This window comes from Tachysurus vachellii, chromosome 20, assembly GCF_030014155.1.
Source record: "Tachysurus vachellii isolate PV-2020 chromosome 20, HZAU_Pvac_v1, whole genome shotgun sequence".
Classification (NCBI taxonomy): Eukaryota; Metazoa; Chordata; class Actinopteri; order Siluriformes; family Bagridae; genus Tachysurus; species Tachysurus vachellii.
In genome coordinates, this window is record NC_083479.1 from 14,520,590 (window position 1) to 14,543,412 (window position 22,823).

The 22,823-nt window shown below is 39.1% G+C and overlaps 2 protein-coding genes across 11 annotated transcripts in view; both read left to right on the forward strand.

Annotated features, from left to right (window-relative positions):
• The window catches only part of pam (peptidylglycine alpha-amidating monooxygenase), a 67,675-nt gene extending 62,973 nt beyond the window's left edge, over window positions 1-4,702 (forward strand). For all 3 annotated transcript variants that reach the window (XM_060896707.1, XM_060896709.1, XM_060896708.1), the window contains 4 exons: window positions 176-229; window positions 897-1,187; window positions 1,947-2,009; window positions 3,847-4,702. In XM_060896707.1, the coding sequence (XP_060752690.1) occupies window positions 176-229; window positions 897-1,187; window positions 1,947-2,009; window positions 3,847-4,025 (587 nt within the window). In that variant the 3' untranslated portion in view covers window positions 4,026-4,702. The remainder of the gene's footprint in view (window positions 1-175; window positions 230-896; window positions 1,188-1,946; window positions 2,010-3,846) is intronic.
• Window positions 4,703-7,423: 2,721 nt separating this feature from the next.
• Window positions 7,424-22,823, forward strand: part of ppip5k2 (diphosphoinositol pentakisphosphate kinase 2) — a 32,709-nt gene continuing 17,309 nt past the window's right edge. For 7 of the 8 annotated variants that reach the window (XM_060895183.1, XM_060895185.1, XM_060895186.1 and 4 more), the window contains exons 1-16: window positions 7,424-7,801; window positions 10,142-10,478; window positions 11,160-11,355; window positions 13,893-13,983; window positions 14,458-14,543; window positions 17,744-17,898; window positions 17,997-18,098; window positions 18,365-18,526; window positions 19,566-19,687; window positions 20,490-20,591; window positions 21,125-21,211; window positions 21,433-21,508; window positions 21,625-21,734; window positions 21,895-21,980; window positions 22,084-22,209; window positions 22,667-22,788. In XM_060895183.1, the coding sequence (XP_060751166.1) occupies window positions 10,323-10,478; window positions 11,160-11,355; window positions 13,893-13,983; window positions 14,458-14,543; window positions 17,744-17,898; window positions 17,997-18,098; window positions 18,365-18,526; window positions 19,566-19,687; window positions 20,490-20,591; window positions 21,125-21,211; window positions 21,433-21,508; window positions 21,625-21,734; window positions 21,895-21,980; window positions 22,084-22,209; window positions 22,667-22,788 (1,779 nt within the window). In that variant the 5' untranslated portion in view covers window positions 7,424-7,801; window positions 10,142-10,322. Of the gene's footprint in view, window positions 7,802-8,356; window positions 8,377-10,141; window positions 10,479-11,159; window positions 11,356-13,892; window positions 13,984-14,457; window positions 14,544-17,743; window positions 17,899-17,996; window positions 18,099-18,364; window positions 18,527-19,565; window positions 19,688-20,489; window positions 20,592-21,124; window positions 21,212-21,432; window positions 21,509-21,624; window positions 21,735-21,894; window positions 21,981-22,083; window positions 22,210-22,666; window positions 22,789-22,823 lie in introns of those variants that run through there. The other variant, XM_060895184.1, reaches the window with a different exon arrangement.

Consider the following 22,823-nt stretch of genomic DNA (forward strand, 5'->3'; position numbering starts at 1 on the left):
GACTCATAGCCAAGATCATGTTTTTTTTTTTAAACATTATTCAAGGTGAAAAACCCATCAGACCTTCACAGATTCAGCTTTTTATAAGCTCTCTTGATAGAAGGTAGCTTAATGGGCAGCTATTAAATGTCAGTTACAAAAGACAGTTAACCGTATTCTCCTTTTCTCCTTTCAGAAGCAGAGCATCGTTCTGTTAAAAAGGGCGGAATCGAGGTGCAGGAAATCGAAGGTATGTTTTCTGTCTTGTTTACAGGTTTTTTTTTGAGCGTCTGCTCGTGTTTGTCATGTTCGCTTCCTTCTTGTTGTTCTGGTTTCTGTTTTGACTTTCAGGTCTATCAGGTCAGGGGTGCAGGAACAAACAGAAATTGTCGTGTCTGCTGACATTTTCTGTTGTCAAGCTATACGTGTTCAGGCACGTAGAGAAAATGCCAGGCTCATGAGCACCGTGGAGAAAACGCAGAGCGCACTAAATACTTACCGAGCCGTTCCTTGTTGCGTTTATGTTAAGCAGAGGGCAGATATTTGCCCAGAGATTACACAAAAGCCTGTGTAGGTGAAGAGTTACATGTTTAAGGCAACCTTTTCCCTGTAATTAAGTGAGGAATTGTACTACTCTGTAATTAGATTTAATGACACAGCCATTAAGGTTGGCACATTTTGGCCAATTTCCTTTATTAGTCTCAGTGTTATAATTGAGATTTTCTAACATAGTTCTTGCGTGAGAAAGGAAAAGTGCTCATGTTTTAAGGTTTAATTACCAACTTGGCTATAAAACAATCGTGTCGTATCAAAAGCCACTGTTTTGACCAAACACTGTTTAAATGGCGCAAGTACAAATTTACCTCAGTATAGAACAAATGAATTGAAAACGCTCTTCTTTTCTTTTCCTCTCTTAGAAACAGAAACGTTCGTCCAGGCCAAATTAAAGCCGATCCACAAGCAGACGGTCCATGCCCCTGAAGCGACCGTACAGAAACTACCTGCGACTAAGGAGAAGGAGGCAGCGCCGGTTCAACAGGTCAAGGCTCCAGAGGAGAAAGTGGAAGAAAAGGAGAATGAGAAGACGACTGCCACAGCTCAGGGTTTGTCTCCTGCAGTCATCACCACTCTGCTCCTGCTTCTGCCCCTCGTGCTGGTCATCACTATCGGCGTGTTCATCCGCTGGAAGAAGAGCAGGATGTATGGAGGTAACTAGAGAGGATTCATAGTCAGGAATTTTAAAAGGCAACAAGGAGTCCTTGTACTTGGTGTGATCGTGCTGTTTCATCTGTCGGTCACACTGCGTTTTGTTTTTAATTAATATTAATTTCAACTCTATTAAATTGCCGCGCTTCACTTTAATGTCGGTTTTGTGTCATAGTCTGCCTGATTGAGATTTTCCAGCACAAAACGATTCATTTAAGCTACATGTGACTACTTTGATCATCTCAAGCACTCAGTTACTTGATTTCGAGTAATTACAAATGCGGGTATTTTAAACATTTGGGCCAAGCAGAGAAAAAGCAAATGCGACGTGTTTTACGTCAATGATCAGTGCATTCACTTATTCCAGTTACATACAACCTATAAATCCTTACTCAAATCAAGTCCCATTTGAGTTCTGAACGGAATACTTGATTAAGGAACGGCGGTAAAATATAGTGGATGTTGTTTTACCATGATTTAATGTTAAAGAAGCAATTATTTCAGTAGTTTACTCAAAACCCGAGTGCTACATCACTGTCACATAAGCACCTCAGGCTCCACCGGTCTAGTTTGTGGTTTAGTCATGTAGTTCAAACGCTCCCTAGCCTCCACCAGAAGCATATACGACACCTGTTAGGGGTAAAAAGATACACATATCTACTGTATAACCACACTACATCAACTGCTCCAGAACCTGTGCCTGTACTGTATGCCTCATTACACCTGGTTTTAATGTATCTCATTTTTCCCCATTTTACAAGATGGTCATGAGGTGAAGCTGGAACCATCTGGATCGTCAGGTGGAATCTTGGGTAAACTCAGAGGTGGGTGGAGCTCACCATATATATATAGCCATTAGAAGATCTGTCTCAGAACCATTCTGTCTTCAGTGCATACAGACATACACTTAATTAGTAAACTGCAGCTATGCGTCAGAGCGCGATCACTGTATACGATGGAAAAATTGCATGGCTTAAGACTACTGCTGTGTTCTTCAGCAAATTTACACCTACAGATGTGTAGGTTAAGTGAATGGAAGCTTTCTATCATGTACCCAGAGCATGTAACAGTCCCTTGAAGAATAATGCTGTTATGCATATACATGTCATGAGCAATATCATTTATGCTCATTTACAAGACTGTGTTGCTAATACAGTCTGTGCCAGTGAGTCTGCAGCAATGCAGAGACATTAAAGACTCTTTTCTCCGTGACTAAGCACTAGGCATTAATTGGAAAGGGCCCGGCCCTTAAAAATGCACCACAGATGGCGCGGATCTGAAGCGGAAAAGCCCTGAAGGCACTTTTAAGATGGCATGGAGAGATCCAGTAAATGTACTTAATAACACTTTGTGAGCTTTCACTTTTTTTTTTTAATGATATCTTTCATAAACGACTTTTATTTCAGAAGATTGAAATGTACAGATGGTTCACTAGCTTTAGTTTAAATAAAGTCGAAGAAAAAAAGTAGTCGGAGTTATAAAGACATTAGCAAGTGAGCACAGGTTTATTCCTGCCCGCATGGCCTCTTAGCTTATCGCAGTGCATACTGTCTTTCCTGACAGAAACATTTTCTAAATTGCGTATGTGCATTTTAAAGTGTAGGGAGTAATACACGATGAAGCTAAATCAACATGCATTGTTTAGCCGGTCTGTAAACAACTCCACGCAGCACTGCCTCAGGAAACTGCACACAGTCAGGGGATTAAATAAAGACCGTGAACGCAGGATTAATACAGCATTTCTTAGCAGTAAGCTACCTACAACATGACCATCACTGTTGTAGCAGTGCAGCCGTGACCAGAAAGACTTACTGACGGTTAGAAATGTTCACCTCTTGTATTAAAGTGCTCTGGGAAAAATGGCGAGAACTTACAACGTAATATGGTTTTGAGAGACAACACTGCTCTTAACCTCATTATTAGCTTAGGTGATTAGTTTTAACAGTGTGTTTAGGGTTGTGTTAGTTATAGGTGAATTTAGTTGCAGGTTCTCAATCGTTTATTAAATGACCTTTTTATGTAACGAGATTGTTGGCTGCTGTGTGGGACACGCTAGAGACTGGAGGCAGGAATCACAGCAAAGATCAGGAGGCAGTAGAGAACATTTATTTAACCCTAATATAATTACATTTCTTTCCACTAGATTCATTTCAACATTCGTTACAGTAAGCTACAGAATTGTGGCAGGCATCAGGTGCAGTGTTATGTTCGGATCTTCTTTAATAGACCTTTACACCTACTTAAATTAAATTTTAATTTTGACCCATTTTTACAAAGGGTGCCAATAATTATGGATCTGTCCTTATTTCGATGGTTCTCAGTGTGTGTGGGATTGTGTTGATCTCACCCTCTTTTCTTAATAATTGTAATTGGTTGAAATTTGTCTTGAGGATCTTTATCAATGCAGCTGATGAAATGTCGCTCAATTCTATTAAGTATTATTCAGATGTGCTAATATTTACTTACTCAGTAACAAACTGTGGGCTCCATGATTCATTCTCAAAACATTAGGCTTGGATTTTCTGTCATTAGCTAGAAGTTCTCATGTCTTATATTGCTTTCATTTGAATAGTACGTAACTACTGACGTTACAGAAACGTTCCGGCTGCTTTTATCTACATGTTTTTATAGAGCTCTAAAGTTCTGTCCCTGTTTCCTCAGGTAAAGCTGCAGGAACATTAAACTTAGGCAATTTCTTCGCAACCCACAAAGGCTACACACGGCAGGGCTTTGACCGTCTAAGCACAGAGGGCAGCGACCTAGAGAAGGATGACGAAGACGCCACTGACTCGGAGAACGAGGAATATTCTGCCCCTCCTCCCCCCGTTTCCTCGTCCTAATGATTCAGCCCAGGCTCCACCTTCTCCGTCCGTGCTCGAACCCTTACAATGTACCGCAATCATATACGTAACTATACGCATTGGCTGCCAATATATTTTAATTTATTTGTGCAGAAACCTTTTTTTTTTTTCTTTTTTAATAGAATATAAACGACTGCCATTTTAATTTATGATTTTAAGGGAGCAAAAGCGTAGAGGAGCAAACACTGGTAGATTTAGGGATAGAGCCCTATGCTTATTTTTAATGGAAGAGGAGAAGGAGGTAGATTTGTTTTCATTTTAAATTGGCAGATGTATGCTGATAATTTATCTTGATAAAACTTGATAGTTTTTTTAAGTTTTCAGGTAACTGGTTCAGATGTTTGTTTTATCTCTTATTTGTACATTTGTGCCTTTTTGATTATGTATTTCGCCTTCTGCAGCACCTATATTACTACAGATGTGCCACTTTCTTCAAAACGCTGCTATCGTCACCTGTATTTTGATTTATCTTGTGCCGCATTAAGTGAAAAGAAAAAAAAAGAGGATTATTAAGATGTATCTAAAGCTGTATTTACGACATTTTCCAAGCAGGATGTGAGACGTGTCTGATATTTGTTGTGACATACTGAGGTTTTATTGCAAGAATACTATTTTCAGTAACAATGTTATTTGTGTAATAAAGTGTCTGCAAAGCATCACTCTATTCTGTTGATCTTTCTTTGGATTTTATCATTTGTTTAATAGTTTTTTCTCGAGTTTTGGAAAACCAAGACAATCATTACAGCACCAAAATATAAGAATCGCCTTACAAAATGATTCAAACAATTGCAAATATATTTGTCAACCCTTCCAAAACGTTATGCTAGGTATTTAAGAAAAAGAAAAGAAAAATCTCCCTACACTAAATGTCTCACAGATTTATAAATATTAAAACGTTGACCTAAAAACACATGCCAAACTCTTATGAATCTTTTTTAAGCCTTCATTATCATCTATTACAAACAACAGTTTAATGTGGCTTCCTTTTTTAAAACAGTGACCCAGAGACACTGACTTTTCTACCTTTCCTATTATATAGTTATGCTTAATGTGAAAATGTTCTTTTTTTAAAAAAATATGAGTAGTGAAGAGTGCTTATAAAGAGGTGTGGGAGAGATTAAGAGGTCACTTAATCCATGCTTTGCTTCATTAAATCACATTAAGACTTTTTCCCTGTTTTTCTCCAAATGGACAAAAATAATCTGAGAATTTACTTCAGCGACACAGTGCCATCTAGTGGTTATGTTTAGGAACAACGTTTTCATTAAAAAGAGATCTTAAAATTATTTAGTTTATATGCTACATTTTAATGTATAAAATCTGAAGTGTTTAGTTGGATTGGTTCTTATAATCTCTGATGTGTCAGAGATCAAAATGTGTTCCTGTTGTAACTGGTGGAAGTTTGAACAGCCAATCAAATTGCAAGAAGTTTCTGGTAGAAAAGCATCAGGCTCATTGTGAGCAGCAGGCAGACAGTCAGACTAAGGCATAGCAGCATGAAATTATATCAAATATATTTGTATACTAAACTGAATAATTTGCATGCTTGTATGCAACAAATTGCAGGCGAGATGTATGCTTCTGTACACAAAATATGTTAGTGAAACTTGACAATGATGAACAATAAAATCCACAAATATAAATGTACTGTACATACTGTAATTATGTGTAACAAAAAGATAAGACCACATTTAGATGTAGGACAGGAACAGACTGCAACGCACAGTAAAAACAGCAGAAAAAATAATTGGTGCCACCCTGCCCACTCCCCAGGACTTGTACCATCCAAGAACCAGAAACCGGGCAGGAAAAATCACTACTGACCCTTCACACCCTGGACACAACCTCTTTCAGCTCCTCCTTTCTGGCAGGTGCTACAGAACTTTGTTTACCAAAACTGCCAGACACAGGAACAGTCTCTTTCCCCAGGCACCAGGCAATCACCCTGATTAACAACTCACCATAATTATATTCCCTGCTTCATATTATAGATATTATCATTATCAGAACTGTCAGTCATCACATCATCCGTATAGATTACACACTCTACTGCTGCTGTATATTGTACGAAAGCATAATATTGCACAATACTGTTATTTGCACTACAGTGCATTTCTCACACTTTATGTACATAACTGATCAGTTATATATTCTGTATTCATATTTAATACTCGTACTGTCTAAATTGTCTTACATCGTCTGTAGTGTCTTGTCTTGTATAGTATACTGTTATTTATGTCTGTACTTTTGAGAGTCACAAACAGCTGGAAATTCCTTGTGTGTCAACACACTTGGCCAATAAACCTGATTCTGATTCTGATGTAAATATAAATAAGATAAGATAAAGTCTGTAGGTCACAAGATGTAGCTCATGGAATAAACTGGATTTGTGCTCATTCAGCCACAAGAACATCAGTAACAGCATGCATTGAGTATTAAGTCATAATGAGCATTTCAGTTTATTCCATGAGCTACATCATGTGACCTACAGGCGTTATCTTATTTACATTTACATGTAAACATCGTCTTATCCATCCATCCATCCATCCATCCATCCATCCATCCCTCTCTCCCTCCCTAACGAGCAAGCCAGAGGCGATGGCATCAAGGAAAAACTCCCTGAGATGATAAGAGGACAAAACCTTGAGAGGAACCTCATCCTGACTTGGGTGACACTCTACAGTAAAATAGTGTAAATGTAAACAATGTCCTTTCTACAACAGTTTATAATAGTGCAGCCGAGAGCTCCTGATGAACTAATGGCTCATCTTAAACTCTGAGTTCAGCACAGACCTGCTTGCTGATAAAGACCAGCTTTAACAAACAAATACAGCTGACTGACACAACATTGGTTCAAAAGAAGGCATGACAGTCTCCGGGCGACTTCATTCACAACAATCCCATGAGACACTGGCTGACCATGCAGATCAATTACTGGCATGGTCACAACCGGGTAGGATGCCTACATGGGTGTAGTCAGCACCCCAGTTCATCATCATCATCATCATCATCAAGGTGTTCAGTTTTGGTTGAGATCAGGGCTCTGTGGATCAGGGCTCTGTAGATCAGGGCTCTATGGAGGATACTAAAGTTCTTCCACTGTGTCCTTCTCACACGTGTCTCCATGAAGCTCGCTTTGTGCACAGGTGCATTGTCATGTCTGGGTTCCAGTGAAGGGAAACGTGCTACAGCATAGAGCCATAACGGTATCATACAACTGTGTGTTTTGTGCAACAATTTGGTCATATGAGTGTGATGTTTGGCCCCGAAGTGACATATATCATGACTCTAGTTTATCAGGATTGCAGCTTCCGGTTGTTTTCTCTTCGGTTCTGACGTCACACATCGACGCCGTGACGTCACCGCGTGCCACTCGCTCTCTCGCTTTTTGATGCGGCTCTTTGAAAAGTCTCGTGCACGAGCTTTAGCATTTAGCTGCTGTTCGGAGACAAGAAAACTCTGACGGCAATAAAACAGCACAGGGGTAATAAACTTGCCTGAAGCTCGGAACCGCGTTTAAAAAAATAAAAATAAAAAATAATAAACATTTACGGTAGATAGCGATGCTAAGCTAACGGTTAAAGCTGGCTAACTAACGCTAGCTCTACAGTTTAGCTTTAGCTTCTCATGCTAGCTAGTTTCAGGGCTTTTAGAAGGCTAATGTTAGAAACCGACCGTGCTGAGAAGATCTCCGAAAAAGTCCACAGAGAGATTTATAGATATAAAAAAAAACCCCAGCATTAATACAGCAAAAGGTAAGTTAAATATCTGTCTGTTGTTGTTTAACGGAAAGTCACAACAGAGCTGAATTTATTCTCCTTACACCGTTAATCTTCACACACTTTAACACACTGTCTTCGTTTGTGCGTGTAAAAACACGATTTCTGTAACGTGTTCTGTGATTTCTCTTGACGTGTTTCTGTAACGTGTTGTTTGTGTATGTGGCTCAAAATACTGTGTCGATTCATTCATGAGTGTGTCGATTCATTCAAGTAAATGATGAGCTGTTAAATGCCTCGTCGTTTAGTATCAGGTTATAAAGACAAAGTCAGGCTGCTCTTGATTTCTTTGTGTGTGTGTGTGTGTGTGTGTGTGTGTGTGTGTGTGTGTGTGTGTGTGTTGATCCCACTAAACAAATGTAATTCAAATGCATTGAGGTTGTAAAGCACAGCAATGGTTAAGAGATGATTTTTTTTGTACCATACTCTGCATGTTTTTGGCATTTCACTCATGTTTATATATAATGTTTTGTGTTTCATGACCAAAGGCTCCTTATTCCCTCTCTATGTTTCTGGCATGTTGTCAGACTGAAGGGTGTCCGTGACAGATGGTCAGTGTCATTGGTCACAACACACACACACACACACACACGCCCATACACGCCCATCTTGTTTTGACTCCAGATGTAGCTCTGAGTAAAGATCTGCTTCACACGATTGGTTTAATCTCAATACGAAGCACAATGTTTTATTTTTTATACTGAAGATCTTTCCATCGCTCTTAGCGCTGACTCTATAGTACATGGTTCTAGAAGCAGAATGATTTGTGATGTCGCTCGGGTTCCTCTCGAGCGTTCTTCTTCCTCATGTCATCTCAGGGTGTTTTTCCTTGTCACCGTTGTTCATTAGAGACATATCCATATCTACATCATCATTTCTTCCTTGCAATAAAAGTATATTGGTCTAAACTCTAAGTTTAGGTTGACACTTTTCCAGAATCGGTTTTGAGACTTTCAAATTGGCACTTGTCTATGAATCCTGATGTACAGTAACTTAGCTCTGTTAGGGTTGAAGATTTCCTGGCAGAACGATGAACTGCCATTTTGTTTTGAGTTTTCACTTCTGCTGGTATCTGTGAGTATTGAAACTGAAATGGTAAATGCAGGGGACTGAAGTCTGAGGACTTCTTTCCAAGAAAATGTCAGTGAACGCTGTTAGTAGCTGGTGCTCATGTAAGAGCTGAATGGTTTCATTGATGTTAGATATTTCAGTCAGGAGAACTCTGATTTAGTCCTGCGTCTGTAGCTCAGTGGGCCACCAATCTGCCTTTCCTGGGCTCCTGAGCTAGGTCCTTAATCTCTAATTGCTCAGCTAAATAAATAAGATAAATGTAAGTGGCTCTGGATAAGGGGATCTGCCAGATGCCATAAATGTATGAGTTTGTTTGTGTGAGGTGCACTTTGTCCCTTCCCAGATGTGTTCCCTCCTCAGTCCCAGTTTTCCCTTTATAGGCTCTGATCAGGATACAGAGGTTAAAAGATAAAAGAAACTTCATTAATACATGAAATTAAAACTTGAAAATTTTTAATGAACAGAAAATGTTAAGGGATGGTGCTAAAATACAATCAAAACCATAATCATCCTTATCAGTTCCCAAATATAAACATTAATATGTATTTATTCTAACCAACAAACTTATTATTTTTTATTATTCTTCCCAAATCCCAAATAATCTACATATTGTGTGAATTCCATTTATAAGCACGGTGTTAGTTACCATGCTATAATTCATAGTTGAAGAATTGATAATATTCTATGAACGAAAATGAACTCTGATGAAGCCAATCTTGTTTTTGTGACTTGTTTTGCCTCCTGTTCTCTAATTGGCTTATAAGTGCTTTACCACATATCATTGGTTTTCTGTGGTCAGGATAATTTGATGTTTGCATAATGTATGCTGTGTGTTGCAATGATTAAACATAGATAAAATGGTGTATTTGATGTTTTTTAGAAGGTCTCTTCCCTCTCATTTGTTTCCTCACTTCTGGAAACTTATCATGGCAATTTAATAGGTTTTCAAAGAGGTTCTAGGCGTAAAAGAATGCAAATAAGCTCTTTTGGCATTCATTTTCCTGCTTCTGGTATCTCTGTGCATTTAAAGACCGTGATTAGTCCACCACTCCTGATAATAAGGAGAAGTTCTCTGGAGCCTTTTAACCAGATAGATTCTGGCCACACTGTCTCTGCTGATATAAATGAGTTCCATTTGCTTTATCTTCTCAGTTGTGCTAAATGGCCTGAGATTGCCTGAGACACCTGAGATTTTTTTTTTAGCCACGTATTTTTTTTTTTTATAATTACTTTCGTTTTATCAAGGTGAACAACATCCTAATGAGTAGCTGTGAAGAACAGGAAAAAGGGAGAGGAGTGACGGCTCGGCCCTTTTAACCGTGCCGGCTTATGAAACGGCGCTGCGAGCGGCTTCGTTCTCCTGCACAGTACGGCGGTTTGGCTTGGCACCTGGCAAAACGGATACGAGGCAGAGTGGGTCAGAGCCATGTCTGAGAGCGAGGATGCCGATCATCCTCGCTTCTTTGTTGGTGCTGATGATGGAGAAGGAGAGGAGCTGCTTGACCCGGGCCGAGTGCTGGGCTACGACTTCCTCTATGAGAACGTTGAGGAGGAAGATGCGGATGAGGAAGAGTACGACTCGGTATGTAGGATTAATAATTCTGCATTGCAATTCTAGTGACCTCTAGCCTACTGAATCAACTAAAATCTCAACAAGCCTAAAATCTCATTTAAAACTGGATTACCCAGACACATAATCTTGTCCTGGAGGCCCAGGCTACTAAATTCTTCTAACTCCTAGAACGTAATATGCATTAGTGCATGTCTCTAATCATATTTACGACCCATTTCCAGGTCTTGTGAAATCTAGTTAAAGGCCTCTGGTGTTTATCTCTATTTCCTTCAGATAGTAGTTTTACGTTTGTGTTATCCGATCATGTTTTATACTTTTTTTTTTTTGACTTTGCTCAAAGGCTGTTCGTTGATTTGCATTTTAAATGAAAATATTAAGACCAATTAAACTAGTTTTAGAATTTAATTTCTGTGACATATTTTAGTAAATTGGATTGATTTGTAATTAAATCTATGACTGGTGTCCTTGCCTGCCAGCTTACAAGGTCACCGATTAAATAAATAGTGTGTCACGGTAATGGTGTGCATTTGTTGTTCTGACCCTGCTTACGGTCTTGATTTATCTCTCTAAAAAAGCATTTGGCAAAATCCAACACAGCATGCCAAGAATTTATTTTGCATAATGTAGCCTGTAGAACAGACAACAGAGTCTGATCTCATGGGTGTTCGGATTGTTCATTCCACCCTGCAGCCTCCAGAGAGACAGATAGTGGTGGGAATCTGTGCCATGGCCAAAAAGTCCAAGTCCAAACCGATGAAAGAGATCCTGGAGCGCCTTTGTCTCTTCAAGTACATCACGGTGGTCACGTTTGAGGAGGAGGTCATCATTAACGAGCCTGTGGAGAACTGGCCACTGTGCGACTGTCTCATCTCATTCCACTCCAAAGGTGAGTGGGGTCATGTTTGTGTTGCACACACACACACACACACTCACGCACGCACACACACACACACACACACACACACACACACACACACACACACACATATGTGCACAGTTCGTTTGCACACTCACTACATTCATGGTGTGGTGTCATGAAATACCCATGAATGTAGTAATAAGTTATTAGTTTTATTTTGACTACTCGGAGAACTATCTGGGATGTGAAAGTTTGTTGGTCTCTGTAGTTACATTTTCTTCCGTATTTGTCTTTTGGGTTAGTTAATGTGATTGAGACGTAAACATTAAGCTCTGGACTCAGAAAGTAAACATTTACTTGAGCTACTGATTTACTGTATCCAGCACTCTTTCTCTAAGATTGATAACTATGTTGTAATTTTCAATCCAATTTTGCATCTCCCATATAAAATTCCATATACTGTAAAAAGGTTTCTCTGGTTGTGAGTAAAGATAAGCCTTCTTAAATTATTTGACATGCTTGTCCAGAGTAAATTGTATTAAAATCTGTGTGTAAATGCTGCTACGATGTTTAATGATACTCGAGCACAAGAAAAATTCAATTTGGATCTTTTTTAGTTCCATGTACACATAATTTTCTTTTTTTGCTTTAAAAGTGTGTGAAACTTGAAAAACCGCTTACATGATAATGCTTACAACAGCAGCCTAAGGGCAGTCTGAGGAAAATAAAATAGTATATCAGTATACACTGTATACTGTGGACGGATGTTTGTGGTCACATGACCATCACACCCTTATGTAGTCTTTTCACAAACTGTTGACACAAAAAAATGCACACATGCCCCCTTTCCACCAAAAAGAATTGGGTGCTGGTTCAGAGCTAGCACTGGTGCTGGTTCGAAGTTGGTTCTATTGGCGATCCTTCTAAGAACCGGTTTGCCTTTCCATCGGTTAGAGAGCCATCACAGAGCCGAGTCTGACGTCACTGTATACGTGTCATCTGTCCCATCAACTTTAGTGCAGCAGCGGCAAACACAACATCAACACTGGCGGATGTTGCTTTACTGTTAATGCTCATGGCTTTGTGAACCTACATTGGCATCCAAACATGGCGAATCCAACGTGTACGTGCAGCTCCATGTAATTTGTATAAACGGAGGTTGTAATTGAGAAAGTACATAACGTTATTTTATCATTAACACAGAAAAAAGGGTAGCCTTAGCATGTAGCTACCTACTATCATGTGTGCTGATAACTGATCATATTGCGGTAAAGTGTATAAAACATTGGTATACTAAAGGTACATTATCAAAGGCGCTAACAGTAACCACGCCCCCAGCCCCGCCCCAGTCCCTGACGTAAGCGGTTCTTAAGTCTAGACCAGCAATGTTTTGGTAAAATACTAGAGAACCACATTTCCTGGTTCAGAGCTGGTGCTTTGGGTGTCGAAATAGAACAAAAAAAAGAAAAAGAACTGGTTCTAAATTAGGCTCCGAACCAGCACTCAAACTGCCTCGGTGGAAAAGGGGCAACAGTTGTATGGGATGTGTTAAGATTTCCCTTCACTGGAACTAATGCCCCTTTTCCACCAAAAAGAACCGAGTGCTGGTTCAGAGCTAGCACTGGTGCTGGTTCAAAGTTGGTTCCACTGGCGAACCTTCTAAGAACCGGTTTGTCTTTCCACCGGCTAGAGAGCCGTCACAGAGCTGAGTGTGACGTCACTGTATACGTCTCACGTGTCCCAGCAACTTTAGCACAGCAGCGGCAAACACAAACACATCAACCATGGCGGATGTTGCTTTACTGTTAATGCTCATGGCTTTGTGAACCTACACTGGCATGTGAACGTAGTGAATCCAACGTTTACGTGCAGCTCCATGTAATCTGTATAAACGGAGGTTGTAATCGAGAAAGTACATAAAATTATTTTATCATTAACACAGAAAAAAGTTAGCCTTAGCATGTAGCTACCTACTATAATGTGTGCTGATAATGTATCATATCGCGGTAAAGTAAAAGTGTATTAAACATTAGTATACTTAAGGTACATTATCGAATGCGCCAACAGTAGCCCCGCCCACAGCCACTGACACAAGCGGTTATTAAGTCTAGACCAGCAACGTTTTGGTGCTACTTAAGAAGCACTTTTCCTGGTTCAGAGCCGGTGCTTTGGCGGTCGAAAAAGAAAGAACTGGTTCTAAATTAGGCTCTGTCTCCGAACCAGCACTCAAACTGCCTCGGTGGAAAAGGGGCATCAGAGACCCAAACATGTTGCAGCGTGGCATTGCCCTTGTGCAAAAAAGAAAAAAAGGGAAAGTCATGGAAGACATTTTGTGTTTGTGTTTGAGATCTTTAACAGACTGTCCTTAGACTTCCATTATAAGTAAGTTGGTAGTAACTGGAGAACTAGTTACTAGTGCATTAGTTAGTGTAATTCAAAGCCTTTATAATTTATGGCATTTGGCAATGTAAATGTAATTTGAAGCCATTGTAAATGCGGTTATAATCTCAAAATGTGGTGGCTCTTCATTAAAGTTGTTGTTGTTCTTTCTTTGCTTGTTAAAGGATTTCCTTTGGACAAAGCTGTAGCTTATGAAAAGTTAAGGAATCCATTTGTGATCAATGATCTGGATCTGCAGTACTGCATTCAGGACAGGTGAGCCTCATAGCACAGGAGCTTTGCTAAGAAAACTATACGACAGTCTTAACCGAGGTCCCTGCTGAGAAATGGTTTGGGTTTGTTTAACTGTAAGAACATCTGTTGTTGCGGTCATGTGTAACATGATTTTATGATGGCAGTGTTTGTCTTTAATCTGTTCAGCGGAACTGCAGAAATCTGCAGCTGTCATGTCATATGAAAAAGTGCGTATATAGATTTTAACTACGAATTTTGTAAATGTGTATATATATTATTTCAAAATTGTGTAGCTTTCTTTCTAATTTTTTCTAATGCATATACATAACAAACCAAGGATTATCATATTTATATCCATTGCATACAAAAAAAGATTATCGAAAACAAAATGCACTGTAAATGGGTTGGTTTGTATTTTTGTATTTTTGTCCTAATACAAATTGCTTTATATTTTTATACATCTGTCTTATTTTTTGTGTTGCTCCTTGGGAACAGGAGGGAAGTGTATCAGATTCTGAAGGCAGAAGGTATCCAGCTTCCACGCTACGCCATCCTGAACAGAGACCCCGCAAGTCCAGAAGGTTTGTATAACAGTTTTGAGGTATTTGGTCATTGTGAACATTGTGAATACAGCTCACGATTACAGTCATGAAATGACAGGAGAACTTTTATAGAATAAAGTTTCCTCCAATTCGATACCCAGTTTTAGCTTTAAAGGTTTCAGCATGTTGGTGTTGCAGCATTGTTTGTCCAAGATAAAGAAATACAACTGACTAAATCACCCTTTCACTTGCTTTTTAAACTCAATTTGTGCAGCTTATTACACAATAGTAAAAGGAACTGCACAGTGGGTCTGTGATTGGGATCTTCTTAGAAAATCTCTTCCATAACAGTGTGTGGGGTTTTTTATTTATCATTTATTTATTCTTTTTTTTTTCTTAAAGGTCTAGTCAATCAAATCATTCTGTGTCCGTGGTAACAGTGCTGGTGCCATGGCAACATCTGTCACGCTGTCTGTTCTGTGTCTCTCTCGTTCTCGTCTCTGTGATGAGTTTGTACTCATGAGACTTGCTTTTTCACTAACAAAAATAACATAGTGACCAGCTGCTGCCATTTTCATTTCCTTTTTTTTACTAGTCTGCCTCTCAGTTCCTAGGTTTTAGATTACTCTGGATTTACTCTTTCTTTCCTCCATCTTTAATCTCGATGTTGGCAAAACGTGTATGAGAAAATTGCAGAGTTGCCTCTTATGCACTTACAGTAAGTAAGCGGAAATGTCGTCGTGTTTCCAGAGCAATGTCTCACAGCATCTTTCAGACCTGTTTATTTTAATTATTCAAATCACAAAACCCTCACCAGTGAAGGTGTTTACTAAACACTCATCGTCTTGTTTTCATTCCTGTCTCTTGGAATGTTAAAAGAGGGCTTCTGCAAAAATGCTATTATGGGCAGCTTTGGATGAAAACTGATGGGCTCGATTACAAACGTTGCCATTTCTGTATCAGGGAATCCTCAGAAGCGGCACAGCAGTGAAGAACGAATGGCATAGCAGTCGTTTCTGTGACCTGAAGAGCCAGAACATTGTAACAGCGTTTTCTCAGCACTGCACAGTGATGTGACTATTAATAGAACATCAATCAGGCCACGGTTGAAGAGCTTTAGCTGGCATTTCTGTTGTCAGAAAAAACTGACTGCTGCGCTTTGTCTCAGTAAGAGCACACTTTAATCAATCCCATCTGAGCAATCAAGACTGTGCAGCTTGTGCCTCCAGTGTAACCCTCTGTGTTATCACAACACAATCATTACAAGAACACGATGCCATGTTGCTTTGTGTTTCAGCAACACACAATCTGTTTTTGATGGAACTCTGTGTACAGAAAACTATCACATAGTTTTTTTTTTATCCTCTTAGTACTCTGGACTTGCATATTTTTCAGAAACATTTTGTTTTCTCTATAGTATTTTCAGAATATTGGGCTGGACAGAAGCCCACACAGGAACATCTGGACACCTACACATTTATCAGCCAGACGTGTTGCAGCAGTGGCAGGCATAAAATACAGATACGAGCCAGCAGCTCTAGGAAATGTTCATATTAACTGTCAGAATGTAGGGGGGATATGATTGGCTGTGTTATGATTGTTGGTGCTGGTTTGAGTATTTCTATAACTGCTGAACAGCCTCTCGAGTTTATGCAGAAAAAAAACATCCCTTGAGCAGGTGTTCAGCAGACAGAAATGCCATGTTATGAGAGAGATCAGCAAAAAAAAAACAGCCAGATCAGTTTGAGCCTAAAAGAGAGGCTACAGAAACTCGGGTAACCTCTCTGTACATTTGTGTAAACAGATTTTTCCCTATAGAACAAGCTGCACTTTAGCACCATCATGATACCGAATTCCCACGAAAATGCACTGAAACTCCACCACCACACACTCCTAATATTTTTACATAAAAACTTCATGAATTTCTCAGAGCAAAGCAAGCAATTAACATAGCGGTTGTAGCTGCCTCTCTACATTACTATGATAGAAAAGAGGTGTTATTTGTGTAGTAGCAGTGTTTAGCTCAGGAGTTATTGACTCTGGAAACTTCAATCTGTGAATATGCGCCAACTTCCCGCTCCTTCAGTTCTGCTGATCCTGCTGAAAGCTGATCCTTTATTAACACGGTTCCTATTTCTTGCCTTATCGTAAGCCTTTCTTCACTTTCTTTGTTTGTTTTTATCCTCCATGTCAATGTTAAAACCGCTTCCTGCTAGTGTAACACATGCGCACTGAACACTCTCTCCACTGCATATTGACAAGACACGCCCCTTTCTGCTCATTGGCTACACGTTTGTTTTGATTTTGTAGTTTGTGGTCCCTACTCAGTTTTCTGAAAGCATTTCTCAAACATCGGAGAATCTACCTTTCATTGGTCTAATGAAAGCTTCATGCTGCCAAAAAACTGAGCACGTCACACACCGTGTTTTTTTGAAGAAAAAAAATTCGAAAGCTGGAAAAATATTTTATTTTTTAGCCATATATTACCCGCGTCATTGTTTAAGCCGCAAGGTTCAAAGCGTTGGAAAAAAGTTGCGGCTTATAGTCCGGTTTGATTCACCGCTATCCAACAATATATTAATAGTTTAATGTTAAAATGTAACTATTTATTATTGTTTAATATTGTTTATCGATTGTACATTGTAGTCTATATATATATGAAATAAAGGTTTTTGTGTGGGTTATGTGTTTTTTTAAATTTTTTAAATTTTATTTTATTTTTTTGTTACTAAATGTGAAACCAACAAGTTCTATAAAATAGTCAGTTAAAAATAGTCATTTTTTTTCACAGATCAACTGAATACATCTGATTGTAAAATATTGATAGTTGTGATGTTTGATTAAAAAAAGACATTATTAACCTGTAACAGATTAAAATGAATGTTCTCAAAGCAGTTAAAGATTTCTTTTAAGATTTCTCTTTTGCTGCATGATGGAACGATTTCTATTCATATTTCACCTGAAACATTTAGATTGCTCTGTTATTATGGATTACGATGGCCAGTGTAGGATTAACGTGGGGCAAAATACATCAAGATATGACCCCCGGTTTCCCACAGGCATTCAGCAGTAATTTATTAATTTTCCAAGACGCACATCAGCCTTAAAATTACTTCATTAAAATGAATGTCAATCAGAATGTCTTGGTCACTCTGTGGCAGACAGAATTGTGGGAAAGCATCACTGTGGTATCTCTTGCTTATCATGTGTTCATTATGTGTATATGTGCATGGTTTCAGAATGTAACCTGGTTGAGGGAGAAGACCATGTGGAGGTAAATGGGGAAATTTTCCAGAAGCCTTTTGTGGAGAAGCCGGTGAGTGCCGAGGACCATAACGTCTATATCTACTATCCTACGTCTGCAGGAGGGGGCAGCCAGAGGCTCTTCCGCAAGGTTAGACACAACCCCAACCCACACACACTTACACACAAAACCAATCTAGATAAGATCCTAAGTCCTTATATGACCTTGTTCAAATTTATTTGTTGCAGATTGGCAGCAGAAGTAGTGTCTATTCTCCTGAGAGTAGTGTCCGGAAAACTGGCTCTTACATATATGAAGAGTTTATGCCTACAGATGGGACGGACGTTAAGGTAATAAATTAAGGTAGTTTAAGGTCATTCAATGCTCTGCCTTGAGCTGAGGTAAGCCAACAGCTTTGAAGAGATATTCGGTGTCCACAGTGTGCTTGGTGCTGTGACAAGATTAGTAGCACTTGGACCAGTGCCGCAACGCTACAGCCATGTAATATGCTCTTGTCTGCTCAGGCATAGCCAATTCTCCATCTAACAAACATACAAACAAAAATACACAGCCTTCCCTGTCATGTGTTTGTTTATGTGTGCACATATCACCTCAGGTATACACAGTGGGTCCAGACTATGCCCACGCTGAGGCCCGTAAATCTCCTGCTCTGGATGGAAAGGTGGAACGAGACAGCGAAGGAAAAGAGGTACGCTATCCTGTCATCCTCAACGCCAGAGAGAAACTCATTGCCTGGAAAGTCTGTCTGGCCTTTAAGGTAAGCACACAGTGAAATTGATATCTTAATTTTCAGTGCATTTTAGTCCATTATTGAAATGCAAATCTGATTATCGAATCATTATGGAGTAAAGCAGATACTTAGCAGTACATGGAGGAAGGATCTGAGGTGGAGCTGCGGCGATTCCACTGTTTCAGTATTATGTTGTGGAATTGCTGAGTCATGGCACTAAATAACTGCAGTGCAATGAAAAGTTTCTTGTTTTGTTATGCTGTGGAGATGTTGTGCCATCAAGTGGCGACACTCATAATACAATGTGCTAAAGGTCTCTTAACAAGTGGTGCACCTTATTTTGAGGTTTTTCATGTCAGATAATTTTATCTCAGTATACCAGCATCATGTCACACCCCTATAAACAAAGCTTTACTGTAAACATGTGCTAATTATAGTCTTAAAGCAGACCGTATAATAAATATTTATGGTAAGGTATTACACACAATATTTTCAGTGACACATGACCGATGCCGCTAAAGTAACAAATCTATATTAGGGTTTATTCAATTTAAAAGACACTGGATTTCTGTTTTTTACTTTTTAAACTTCTTGATCTATGTATGTCTATATCACCATTCCCTTCTCTGTATCCAAGTGTTTTGTTATTTTTAAACTTAATTTTTTCCACTCTGGCTGTTTTGTCCTCCTGTATATTAAGTCTGTTAAACTGCCTGATATGTTTTTCCTAAACAAACCCATCTGCCTATATTGTTCTGCTACACGTTACTCACAGTGCCAGATGACACTACATGCAAATTTAAGTGTGCTGATTGAGCAGAAAAATCCAATTCGATCAAAGATTTAGATACGTAAGGAGCATGTTATTTTTCTGTCAGTTTATCTACATGTCATATGTAAGCATGCAACAAAATCCTGAATAATTGCATGAATTGTACATTTTAAAAGAGCAGGATATTTTATAGTACCTGTTTCGAAAATGTCACACTAACTGACCCAGCCTTGACTAGTACTAATAAACAGTGATGTTCTCACTCTCTTGTTGCTTTGTTTGCTTTACTGACAGCAAACAGTGTGTGGGTTTGACCTGCTTCGTGCTAACGGCCAATCGTACGTCTGTGACGTGAATGGCTTCAGCTTCGTAAAGAACTCCATGAAATATTATGATGACTGTGCAAAAATTCTGGGGTATGTAACATATTTTACGCACCATATCTTTTTTTTCTTCTCAATACATCCACTGCGATGTGAGCTGTAGAATCTCTCTCACTCTTTGCTATCTCATGAGTAAAAACAGTTCATCTAGCTTATATATATCAAACATGACAGTAAAGGAAAGGCCTTTTTTCTCCCTGTACAGAACACTCCATAGGATTGTAATAGATTTCAATAAAATCATTCGGTGCTGGTTTTTAGTAACAATATCTTATTTAAGCTCACTAATCTTACAGTCTGCAGGGGTCTGATCCAGGTTTATTAGCTTTTTCCTTCCAATGATTGGACCTTGTATACCAAGCATTATGACACAGTTGACCCTGAGCTGTAAATGGTCTCAGTGTGGGTTCGATACACGCTGTGTTTTATCTGTTAGATCATTTACACATTAAGGCAGAGCTCACACGTAGCCCGAGGAAATCAAAATATTCTGGATAATATCCTGGCACTAACTGCTATATAGATAGGTGATAATCACAAACAAGAATTAGAAAAGGCATTTAGTGCTGATTAAGTACGAACGTTCAGAATTATGTGTCATTTTAATCAGATCCTGGTTCCTATCAGGCCAGGTTAATGGGGGTGAGATCTGTGAATTAATCAGCTGTGAAGCTATATGCAGTTCAGTGGAGGACACTACAATCAGCTCGTTCAAAGAACACTGGGATAATTACATATTGTCCCTCAAATGCCCTTATTATTTTCTGAACAGGAATAGTATATAACATGATTACCAGGATTTGTAAAGCAATCTCTGTTATTGTATAATCTGCAGGAATATTATCATGCGAGAGCTAGCGCCTCAGTTCCAGATCCCATGGTCCATCCCTCTGGAAGCTGAAGACATTCCCATAGTTCCCACCACCTCCGGGACAATGTATGTTTTTTTTCTTTACAATCTTAGTTTGAGTTTTTGTACCATAATTCTGTTGAATCCTCAAATTAGAGCGGTTAGAATAACATGAAAAAACTCCTAAAAAAAACTTCTAAAGAAGATGTGCTACATTCCCGAAGCCTAATAAACAGATTTAAACATTGTGTGGTTTTACAAAATGACAAGTATGATATTTGTTATATGGTGAATGTTTATATATTTAGTATAATGTTATAGTTATATGATGAAGTGTGAGGAAGATGTTTATTTAGCATTTTTCTACAGGAGTTTCCAGTGTCATTTTAATCAAAAACATTTATCTTAATAAATAAAAATGCTATATTTGGCAAGTTGCTATGATATTAGGTAAATGAAACACTTTGGCCTGGGCTGGAGGAAAATAAAGCACCCAGTCATGTTTTATTCCTTTTTTAACTATTGCCAAGTATATAAAAAGCAGTGCTGTGTTTTTATATCCTGCTCTGCTATAAACACTTCATTTTCTGGGGTGTTTCATGAGTGTTCACGTTTAATAGGATGGAGCTGAGGTGTGTTATTGCTGTGATCCGACATGGAGACAGAACTCCCAAGCAGAAGATGAAAATGGAGGTTAGACATCAGAGGTACTGCTTGTTGTCAGTGTTTATCTCCTTATGTTCTGTTTTGAATCATCTTTAATCAAGTACTATAAAATTAAACCGCTTCAGTACCAGTCCTGTTGCTTTGCCTCAAGCAGTCCTCGAGTGCATGGTAACATCGGCAGAGCTGATATTACGTTTGCTTCTTATTCTCAGCAAATTAGTGTAAGAAATCTTTCAGCTTGCTTGATATGGGTCTTTTTCAGATTTTTTGACCTCTTCGAGAAATACGAGGGATACAAAAGTGGAAAGCTGAAGCTAAAAAAGCCAAAGCAGCTTCAGGTAACAAAGTTTTAATTGAGCACATTTAATGAAAATTTTCGTTATCAGGTATCATACGAATATCGATAAGTGCATAACAAACTTTATGATTATTACTTCATCTTTCTTCACAACAGGAAGTTTTAGACATCGCCAGACAACTGTTAGTTGAACTAGGGCAGAATAATGACACGGAAATTGAAGAAAGCAAAGCCAAACTCGAGCAGCTGAAAACGGTCCTTGAGATGTAAGTGGAGTTCTCCATAATCGTCATTGGCCCATTTCAGAAGTAGACAAAATGTGTCTTTAACCTGAAACATATCTTTTTCTGGTGCTTAAACATCCTCGCTAATAATTACTACGCTTATATAACGATTAATTGTTTACTTCTGTTCTTCTTGTTTCAGGTACGGCCATTTTTCAGGTATTAATCGCAAGGTCCAATTAACATATCTCCCACATGGATGCCCAAAAACATCTAGTGAAGAGGAAGGTAAGACTTTTCTTATACAGAATTCAGTTTCACTGCCAAATGGATGCCAGCGTCGTGCATTATGTTAGCGTTTCTCACAGCCGTGTATGTATACGTGTTTCAGACGTGCGGAGGGATGACCCATCCTTACTGCTGGTGCTGAAATGGGGTGGGGAGTTGACTCCAGCCGGCAGGGTACAGGCAGAGGAACTGGGTCGTGCATTTAGGTGTATGTACCCTGGAGGACAAGGTACAGCTACAGGAAGATCAGGAACTTGTATCAATTCCCTGAAACATATTCTTTAACCTCTTTCTTTAGCAAACAGATTAAGAAAAGGGCTTCTTCCCCAAAGGGTTTGCAAGAAGTCTGATGTGAAATAAACTAATTAAATAATCCAATTGCCTCAGACACAGCTGATTAAACAGGCAGTCGGCCGAATCACTGCTTCACTGCAGTAAGCATATTAACCAATTCCCCAAGTTTCTGTCAAATGTTCTGTAAGCAGTTTACTTTTATTTCTTAAGCCTGTTCTGATGTTAGGTGCATAATTAATGTTACCGATGTTTTATCTAAAGCTCTTTCTGTGCGCATTATTTACATATTTTGAGAGCTGCAGTAGACTGACTGTGCTTTTCTATGACTTTGTATGCTAGTTCATTTGGATTCTCTCGGTTCAGAATAAAACTGTGGCCGTATAATCTTGCAGGTGACTATGCAGGTTTTCCTGGCTGTGGCCTGTTGCGTCTGCACAGCACGTATCGACATGACTTGAAGATCTACGCTTCTGACGAAGGCCGGGTTCAGATGACTGCAGCCGCTTTCGCCAAGGTGAGGTTTACTAACTTGTGCAATCATATAGACCG